Here is a 10432-nt window from a genome sequence, read left to right as displayed (position 1 = left end):
ATTTTCAGTTGCTTTATTTGATCGAATGGTAACAATTAAAATTCCATTTTGCCTTCCAATGTTTTTTCCCCATTCAAATACAACTTCTCGAGAGGAAAATACCTACAAAATATGTTTGAAATAAAATATAAAATATATATCTATAATATAAATTTGATCGGTGGTGAATTTTTCTGTAGAATCTATAATCGTTAACCTCAACTATACTCATACATAATTTTAAAAATAGTAATAAATTTAATTTATAATAATATTATAAATCTAGTTTTTAAAATAAAATTTTAATTATTATTAAAATAATTATGTACATTTCAAAAATTTATCATAAATTAAAACTTTTGAAAGTTTCGAAATTAAATTACTTCGAAATTTTGAAATTTCTAAAGTGATGTATTTCGAATATTTGAAAGTGTCGAGGTTTATGTTTCGAAGATTTCAAATTCATCAAAACTTTCAAAAGTTTTGATAAATTCTAGAAAAACACACTTCAATACTTTTAAATTTATCTAAAATTTTGAAATTTTCCTAAAATCCTGAAAAATTACATTTCAAAACTTTCACATTTATCAAAAATTTTGAAATTGTTTAAAATTTCTAAAAATTTAAGTTTCGAAAGTTTCATATTTAATAAAACTTTTAAAAATATCAACAAATTTACTTTTTTATATTTAAAAATTTGAAATTTTTAAATATTTAAAAAGATTTTGTAATTTTTGAAAATAAAAAGTAACAATGGAATAATAATTTTTTTTTAATTATTTTATACATAATAAAAAAGGGCGAAGATGTTGGTAAATGGTAAATGTGAAATAACATCTTCGCCCTAACACGACACAACACAACAGAAGTTGGTGAGTACCTTTTGCAGTTAGTTGGAGTGTCTTTGTCCTCCACAACCATAATTTCCATCAACTAACTTCACCATCACAAACTTCCCTTCCCTCTGCTTAAACCATAATAACAATGCAATAACTCAACAATCCCATCCCATCCCAACCAAACAATGCCACCCTCTTCCTTCTACGCACGTCCCACCATTTCATATCGCAGATCCTCATTCCTCCTTCTAATCTCCTTCCTCTTACTCCTCTTCTTCGGAATTACCGCTTTTCTCAGGCCGCTTCGTAACGATCGATGTCTCAACATAAACCCTAGATCGGTTCGTGTTCACTGGGACCACACCGCCACCGCTAGGCAGAATGTGGTTGCTGAGGATAGGCATAAGGTTATGGCTTTTGTTGGAATTCAGACTGGATTTGGATCCGTTGGTAGGCGAAAATCTCTGAGGAGCACTTGGTTTCCTTCTCATCCTAATGGACTTCAACGGTAATATTATTCTTGTTCGAGTTTTTTTGGTATTTAATTACATGTTGTTTGAGTTGTTAAGAAAAATTAATGAGTTGCTTGATGTTAGTGTAAACTTATATCAAATTATTATCAATCTATTCAATGAGTGTGTCTCACTTGGTTTAGCAACACTTAGTTTGCGGGGGAGGACTTTAATCCCCCACATAACACATTCTTGTGAGGGCCAAAGAGCTTTTAAGTTGCGATCTAAGTGCTCGAGCGGAGATCAGTCTCATAGCTGGTCCACTTTTCTAAAAAATAATTAACTGTCGATGTTTTGATTTTTTGGCAATGTAATTGTTTGTATTGTAGAGCATTAGGGTTTGATTTGAAAAGCTGTGATTGAATTGTGTATTGCATAAAATCGAAGTTTCCTCTCTGTGGCTTAGTTTCTGGATTCCATTCAGTAACTATCTGTAGTAGCTAGCATCGTGCATTAAGTGCTCAAACTGCATTGTATCTTTTGTGGGTGGGTTTTGATCGATTTTTGATTTGAAAATGCAACAAAAATGGTCAATGTTGTCAATCGCGGATCACTGAAAATGGCGGTTTGTTCAAATTTTGCTACGCTACAGTGCTATAGCGCCACTATTACAACTATTTGGAAACACTTTGTACTAAATAATGTATCGCGGAACAACAATTTGTTCTAGTTCCACTATGCTATATATAGCTGTATAGCGCCGCTATTTGACAACACTAACCAACGACACACAAGGTCTTTTCCTACTAGGTCATGATATCCACCATAAATCATGTCTAATGACTGGCTAAATCCAAATATTTTTGAATGTTTTGTTGTATAATTTTAGTTGGTCGCCTTCTGTATCTAACTATTGGACTAATTATTTGATCTAATGAAACTGGTGCAATTTGGGGTGTGAAAATGATGTAATTTAATTATGCTAGTGAGCTAATCTTAAAATTTTGCTATTGCTTGCAGCTTGGAAGAAGCCACTGGCATGGCTTTTAGGTTTGTAATTGGTAGAACAAGTGATAGATGGAAGATGTCTGCGCTTAAGAGGGAAATTGCCGAATACGATGATTTCATTCAATTGGATATTGAAGAGGAGTACAGTAAGCTCCCATACAAAACGTGTGTTCTGAGAATTAGTAAACTGCTGTACTTTATGCCTGCAATGTGTTGCTAAGCTGAATATGGTCTTTTATTACAGGTTGGCTTTCTTTAAAGCTGCTTATGCTCTTTTTGAAGCTGAATTTTATGTCAAAGCTGACGATGACATATATTTAAGACCAGGTACAATATCTTTCAGGGTTTAACCTAGTTTTGAATGCAGTGATTACCTTTTCTTAAGAGCACACGATTAAGATTTTTGCAATCTTTATTGTCAGATCGCCTTTCATTACTTCTCGCAAAAGAGAGATCTCATCCCCAGACATACATAGGATGCATGAAAAAGGGCCCTGTTTTCACTGATCCGAAAATCAAATGGTTAGCTCTATCTAGATTGAATATATTAAATTGTTTCTATCATCACATGCTTTTAAATATCAGAACTTTCCACTTTTAAATAATAATACTAACGTTCTTGTCTTCAAAATGAATAATAGATTGCAACTATTATTTGTGGGATTTATGAATTATTAATTACTAGCTCGAGAGATCAAATATCTGATAATAAACTTTACAAGATGAATTTTACTTAACTGCGTCTGCCTCAAAGGGAAGGAATATCATTGCTTAATCTCTCATTCTTTTCCCATCCCTTTTCTTTGATTTCTTTACTTCCCTTACCCTCCAAACATCTTAACATACACTGGGGATCAAATCAAATCACGGAACATCCAATTTTTGTAGGGGCCTAAATTGTTATTTGCCCCCTTTTTTTGGGTTATTCAGTGTGCTAACTAGCCACCCTATAGCGACAATCAAAGGTTTTCTGTTTTCATTTATAACCTGCATATTGGCTTCTTTGGCTTTTGGATAATTTTCCCAATAACTGTTACAGGTATGAGCCACTATCTAAGTTGCTTGGAAAGGAGTATTTCCTTCATGCTTATGGTCCTATATATGCTCTTTCTGCTGATGTTGTATCAAGCTTGGTCGCTCTTAGGAATAACAGGCAAGTGTTTCTTTGTCCACAACTTGATTGCTTGGTCACTTGACCTTCAGCAGAGGGTAGTTTAAAAAATAACTACTAACAACCCCTGTTTGGAGTATATTTGTTTCACTGATATTCACTGTAGTAACACTTGATGCACTTACTGATGTTCATATGTTGATTTTTTATTTATTTAGTTATTTATATTTTCCTTTTTTAGAGTTGAGATTTGATGTAATGATACAGCTTTATTTTCATACATCATGTTTGCTTTTCCACCATCTTCTTGGATTTTGTGTATTAATTCACATGCTAGAGTCAGATGCTGTCTGTTCCACATCTTTGTGAAAATTGTGTTTGGGTGGTCGGTTTGTAGACCATCTGTTTGGTTTTTCTTTTTCATAAAGGTACGAACATCACGATGTATAAACGTGAAGATGTGAGTCTTGTTCAGTCCCCTCTCTTCCCTATTCCTATAATTGTGAATGTAATGCTTGCATCCTTTTGCTTTTTAAACAGTTTTCGGATGTTCAGCAATGAGGATGTTACCATTGGAGCTTGGATGCTTGCAATGAATGTCAACCATGAAAATAATCACAACCTTTGTGCTACAGAGTGTACACCGACATCAATTGCTGTGTGGGATATTCCAAAGTGTTCAGGTTTGTATTTCTCCTTGCACAAAATGTTAATAATATGTTATCTAGGAGTTTACATTCCTATTTGATTTTGAATCCTTTCGTTGGTGCCCATTACAACAATGCATACATGGTTGATAAAACTTTACGAGGTGTTGTCACAAAAAATTGCTCATCCCACATGTGCGATGATGTGGCAGAAATTACCGCTCCCCTTCCCATTACCACGCTCCTTTCTATTCCTCCCATGCTTAGCTAACCCTCCACCCAAATTCCCAATCCCCTCCCTCTTCCCTGGCCATCTCTCCCTTGTCCCTTGTCCCCACCACCTCCAACTCTAAGCTTCTTTGTTCACCAACTAGTCACAATAATTCAGATTCAGAAACTAATGAACCAAAGAATGAAATGTCCCACATAATTTATGCGGAATGCACTAAACCTTCAATTGAATGCTTTTTGTTGTCTTTATCGGAAGTGACTAATTCAATAGTACACATGCTGAAAAACTGTAGTTGTTTGAAAAAATTAGAAACATAAACTCATTAATCATTATCTAGAGGATTAGTCAAAATGAAAAATTTAGTTAGATCTCTATAAATCGATAATCTTCACCCTTTACCCAACCACACCAGACGTACCTTGCACGACAGTGATACAGATTCCAACTTCACATTAGCTGAGGATCTTCTCTTTGTTTTCGAATAAATTGTACTCATTTTCTGTTCTTGGTGCATGCCAATGAAGCCTATCCATTCCATCCTCAGTAGATTCCCGAGTCTTACATGTATCGTCATTATCTCAAACATTCATTATACCCTCCATCTCATTTTGACAATCATTAAAGTTGTTAAATAACCATAGCACTAGTTTGTCAATACTTTTGTTCTTATTTGTACTAATGATACAACTTTCAATTTCTTTTTTATATTGGTGAACCTTCTTGGCATCAAGTAAACCCATTCACCCATTTACACACTTCTAGATCTAATACAGTGAACAACTTCAATTGTTTCTCCATCTCTCTCTTGGTTTTGAACTTCATTTTTAGCTTTAGTGTGGTGAATTTCAGCACGTTTGTGGTTTTCAATCGCACGTGACTTAATTTTTCTTTGGCAAGGACTTCAATCTTCACTCCACATGTTTTTTTAATTTATGTGCTAAAACATGGAGGAGGATGGTGAGGTAAAGAAATGGAAGGTGAATGAGACCACAAAGTATGAACTCCACATAGCTGTGGTTGAAACTTGGAGTCCTCAGAAAGAAAAATATAGTCATGTGTGGAAAAAAGCGCAAACAAGTAACTTTTAGACGTTCCTTACCGTTGTTGGCAAATAACAAAACAACTAACTTATTGAAACCTTTTGTTCTTATATGTATTCATGATATGACTATTTTAAACTTTTGTTTTATACTGGTGAACCTTGTTGGCATCTCGTAAACCCATTTGCCCGTGTACATCTCTCGATATTTTATAGGGAATAAAACATCAATTGTTTCTCCATCTCTCTCTTGGCTTTGACTTCCATTTTTAGCTTTAGCAGGGTAAATTTCAGCACGTTTGTTCTTTTCATTTGCAAATGACTTTATTTTTTCTTTTGAGGCCTTGAATCTTCACTCCACCACATGGTGTTTTGATATATGTTTTGCGGCAGAGTGGAAGAAAGACAGTGAGATGAGATAAAGGGAAAAGGACAAAGACACCAAAGTATGAACTCCAAATAACCGTGGATGGGGACTGGAGGCCTCAAAATAGAAAAATAAAGTCATGTGTGAAAAGAAGTGCGAACAACTGAAATGAATTTTCAGAGAGTTATACATAAAATGCAGGAAAAAGAATTTAATGCTGAAAAACTGAAGTTATTTGAAAAAGTTAGAAGAGTCTTAGATTAGTTATCATTATTCGAAACATTAATCTGGTGCTCCATTTCACTTTGATGTCCTTTTATGTTTATGAGAAATAACAATACCACACACTTATGAAATCTTTTTCTTCTTTGTACTCATGATATGACTTTTTCCATTGAGGTTTATGCTGGCCATCCTTTCTGTAAACTCATTTGTCCATATACTTCTCTAGAGCAATTACTTTGAACAACTTCAATTTCTCTTTGTCCGCATACCTATGTTGTCAGTCTCAAATAGTGGCGCATAGCGCCCAACCCCAAAAATGGGATATCGAGATCGCGGATAGCGGGATGACTGCTATTGTGAAGCAGTGTATAAGCTAAGCAGTGTATAGCAAAAATAAAATACACAAAAATAAAAGGGGAATCAGACTTCGTAACCAAAATTAAGATCTAATTGTAATCAAAATTAAGTTCTAAAAGTAATCAAGTTCTACTGGATAATACTCAAACTAAAAAAGCAATCAAACTCGTTCAAAATTATCTTCTTCATCGTTACTTGTAATTTCAACATTATCTTGTTCATCACTTGATTCAAACTCTTCTTTCTTCTTCTACTTTCTCATCTCCATTAAACATAAGCACACCCATAGGGCCTTTAACATTTGTCTTAGCAATACCTGTTGCAAACCTTTTTCTTGCCCGAACATTTGCAATTTCTTGCGCAGCATCATCGTCCTCTTCATCGATACTAATCTCAGCCATATAGGAATCATTAGCTGTTTGCTTTTTCTCCTGAGCCTCCTTGAGTTTTTGTATTACATCTGCCGGTGTTTTCCTACAAGGAGCTACATCTCCCCTTATCCCCATCTGATGCAATTTTGCTCTCGTAACACCTCATTTCGTAACCTTCCCACAAAAACCACAAGTAAGAACCTTGTCATTAATATCCACCAAAGAAATCCACTGCCAAGCCATGTCAAGGTTTTCACCACTAGGTTTAAACAAGCCTATGCTGTTGGTTGTTGGAGTTTCAGATGAAGATGCCATTCTTCTTACAAAACAGAGGAACAAAACAGAAGCAGTGGGAGAAGAAGAAAGTTCGTGTTCTGACTTGAGGAAGAAGAAGAAGAAACGAGAGGAAAAAGAAGAAAGGTCGTGTTCTGAGAGGAAAGGTTGTGTTCTGAGAGGAAGAAGAAGAAAGGTCGTGCAATCACTAAGAAGAAGAAACAGAGGTTTAGTATATTAATAAAATAATAGGGATTCAGTGGGTGCAAAAAGACTCAAATACCCTTAATAAAATAAAATAAATTACAAAAAAAAACCATGTTTGTTGGAAAACACAGTCGCGGGGCAGTTTGTCGGGTCAGGCGCGGCGCATCAGCACGTTTAGGGCACGACTTGTGGCCGCGAGCGCATCACCTGCCGGATCCAATTGATAGAGCAGAGGTAAGATAGAATTAGATGAAGAGAATTATTGTATTAATTGATAAGAAAACAGAAAATGATTCCAGAGCTAATGCTGCTCAGTTAGAGAAAACAATTCTCATACTGCCCAACCTCTAAGGTGTAACTAAAAAAATAAAAGACCATCCAACTACCTCCCTACACACTCCTATTTATTAGTGGAATATTAACTCACTATGCCAGCTAGGCAATCACACTTTTCCTGCATTCCCTTTGTTATTCTTTCTCACATATACTCGTCATTGCGTAGACCTCACCTCATCTCTATTAACTAAGAGATCCCCCTCATCACTTGTGGGACCCAACCCATTCCTATCACACTATGTCATATTATACAAGTAACTCATGCACATTTTGCTTCAATTGAATGACTTTTAAGCAACCTACATTTTATATATATTTTTTATTTGTACTCAAACCTTAAGCAATCCTTATGGAACGGTTTTTTATATATTAAACACTTCTTATTTATAAGGAACCGTGTATGGAACTGTTGCATAGATTTAAGGAATACATAAGTTCCCACCACTAAATATGTTCTTAGGCAAATCCAATAGAAATGATTTAGAATAAATAATGTATTTTTTAACATATCTCTGGACGAGGTAATGCGACATAAGTTAATCATTATCATCCGCCATACCTAGTTCTTGTGTAATTTGGGCTATGGCATGGATAATTTTTGTTTCAAGCATCTGAGTGTCACATCTCGTATGTTTCTGTCCCATCAAGTTGTGCATTTATTTTTGATAAGTTAGTTGGATTGTTAGACTGGGATAGATATGAAGGAGCTGCTGTGATGTAGATAAACAACAGGAGATGATAGGAGTATCATCTACTCCCTCCGTCTCTAATAATAAGTACCCATTGAAAAAAATATTATTCCTAAATATAAGTTCTCATTCAAATTACTAAATGCATTTGTTATTTGTTTTTCCAAACATACCTCTTATCAATTACTACTAATTTATTTTGAAGATGTAAAATCAAATTGAATATATTCATGTACAAAATGTATTTTAGGAACATCTACACATAAAATGAACATATTAAATTCATTACCTAGTTTTCTTAATATATGGGAAAAAAGCAAAATGTGATCATTATAAATGATCTCATGCTTGTCACATGCATGGTATTAATTAATGCATAATATTTAAAGACGAGATTGATATCCTATACATGTTTAAGGATTGCACGCTCAAAAAAAAAAAAAAGGATTGAATATGATTTGATCATAAAATGGGAATTTGTTTGTTGTGGTGTTATTTTATTAGTTATATTATGTATGATTAGACCTTTCCAAAAACAAATTTATGTATATATATATTTAATCAGTAGTTAATGATTTTTTTAACAGACATATATACATGTTACATCTAGTGTATAAATCAAAGGAAAATCTTGTTTCTGAATGATGTGAATGCTGTTTACCTACAGGCCTGTGTAATCCAGAAAAGAGAATGTTGGAACTCCATCAAATGGACAACTGCATTCAGAGTCCAACTATGGAATCTGATGAATAGTATATGTATTGGTCCTCATACTAATGAAGCGAACTAAGCTAAGGTAGTTGAGGAATTGCTTGTCTATACATTAATCTTTCTCTTTCTAATTCATATATCTTCATCTGATCAAAAGACACTTTGTTTTGTTTAGTTTTTTTTTTTCTTTCACTTTTTCTGTTAGTTTTTTTCTGTGTAATATTTTCCCTTACTTTCTCTTCCCTTTTTTTTCTTACATTCTTTAGGCAGGCTTTATGTAAAGCATGAGAAAATAGATAGAATTAGGGATGATGATATCATTTAACTATATACTTATTTTCCAATTTTAATGTCATTTTTTTATTAGATTTTATAAACGTGCTGGTTACTCATGCCATTCTTTTGAAGAAAATGAACCATTAGTCTTTGGTTTGAACGAGAGTGTGAAAGCCCTTGCGCATGTGTGTGTGAGTTATGGAATTTTTATTTAGGGTCTTGTGGATTCATGGTTTCAAAAGTGTGAATTAAAACTAAACATGAAGTATACAAATAAATTTCATCTCTTTCTTATTATGGATGAAATAAGATGTTATCGAAGAAGAAAATAGAGAGAAATATAATTAAAGCGAGAAGGCATCCTCCATATAGAAAAAAAGTATAAACTTTGAGCACATAAGTCATAAAATACAAAAGATTGTCCAGTTTTTAGCTTGTAAGAAATGAAAACTCTTCAATAGTTGAAATTAATGAAAACAACATCCATGTAAGTTATTAACTATAGTAGTTCAATAAGATTTTATTCCTAACACAAGTGAATTGCCACCCCATTGATTAGCAGGCTGATTATAAATTTTTTGCTGCTGTGTTGGTGTGGCTTAAATTGTTGGCAGTATCATCAGTCTGGAGGCTGTTTTATGCGACTGCAATGTGCACATTTCTATCTTAGATGAATTTGTTGGTGTTTTGGCAGTGCGGGTTGTAGGAACAGAGCCACATATCTGCATTTCAAGCGCTGTTGGGCGGTGTAATCAAGTTTGGTGTGGGCTGGCGTTATGCTGGAGCGGCCGAGCAGCGGAGGATGAGGTGTTTAATGGTGGAATAGGCTGTAACTGTTCTGGAGTTTTGCTGGGTTTTGGAATGGTTGTTCAACTCTGTATTTTGCATATTTTGATCACACAAAATGCCGCTACGGTGTTTACCTTTAGGAGTTTGCTGTATCTTATGAGATTTAAGAGTTATTTTTGTATCTGCTTTTTATTTGGGGTAAGGTGATCTAATGGTTGTTTGCTTGTCAGAGCAATGCATAATCCTTCTTTGTTTTAACTTTGCGTTCCTCATGCAAGCGAGCTTGTTTCATGTCAATATAAATAATGTATTTTTCGTTTTTGCAAAAATAAAACTACAATTAAGTTTTCATACTTCAATTATACTACAATTGAGTTTTCACACTTCAATTGATAGCTGTTATGAAGTTGTTTTTAATCAATTTAATTGTTAAATAATATGTAAGAAAAAAATTAAGTTTTTTATGGTCTAAAATATAAACAACTTTCAACAATCTTTACTATTTAAATATTATCTTTTATAAT

The 10432-nt window shown here is 34.0% G+C and overlaps 1 protein-coding gene across 4 annotated transcripts; it reads left to right on the top strand.

The window, feature by feature from the left end:
• The first annotated feature begins 817 nt into the window (after positions 1-817).
• On the top strand, positions 818-10166 carry LOC101500156 (probable beta-1,3-galactosyltransferase 14). Of its 4 annotated transcripts, none has more exons than XM_004488983.3 (8): positions 818-1326; positions 2291-2443; positions 2523-2605; positions 2701-2800; positions 3318-3431; positions 3930-4072; positions 8800-8928; positions 9814-10166. In XM_004488983.3, the coding sequence occupies exons 1-7, from the start codon at positions 1004-1006 to the stop codon at positions 8883-8885; spliced, it is 1002 nt and encodes a 333-aa protein (XP_004489040.1). In that variant the 5' UTR covers positions 818-1003; the 3' UTR covers positions 8886-8928; positions 9814-10166. The 4 variants fall into 4 exon arrangements, with proteins under 4 accessions (XP_004489040.1, XP_004489039.1, XP_004489037.1 ...); XM_004488982.3 differs by having other exon boundaries at positions 9734-10166; XM_004488980.3 differs by having other exon boundaries at positions 9682-10166.
• The last annotated feature ends 266 nt before the right edge of the window (positions 10167-10432 follow it).

Source organism: Cicer arietinum, chromosome 1, assembly GCF_000331145.2.
Source record: "Cicer arietinum cultivar CDC Frontier isolate Library 1 chromosome 1, Cicar.CDCFrontier_v2.0, whole genome shotgun sequence".
In the NCBI taxonomy this organism is placed as follows: domain Eukaryota; kingdom Viridiplantae; phylum Streptophyta; class Magnoliopsida; order Fabales; family Fabaceae; genus Cicer; species Cicer arietinum.
Note: the sequence above shows the minus strand (reverse complement) of the source record. Positions and strands in the feature narration are given on the sequence as shown.

Excerpts from the sequence above, each read along its gene's own strand:
- LOC101500156 (XM_004488983.3), top strand. The coding sequence starts at position 1,004 with ATGCCACCCTCTTCCTTCTACGCACGTCCCACCATTTCATATCGCAGA. Across the intron at positions 1,327-2,290 it reads CATCCTAATGGACTTCAACG|CTTGGAAGAAGCCACTGGCA; the intron begins GTAATATTATTC and ends TATTGCTTGCAG. Across the intron at positions 2,444-2,522 it reads AGTAAGCTCCCATACAAAAC|GTTGGCTTTCTTTAAAGCTG; the intron begins GTGTGTTCTGAG and ends CTTTTATTACAG.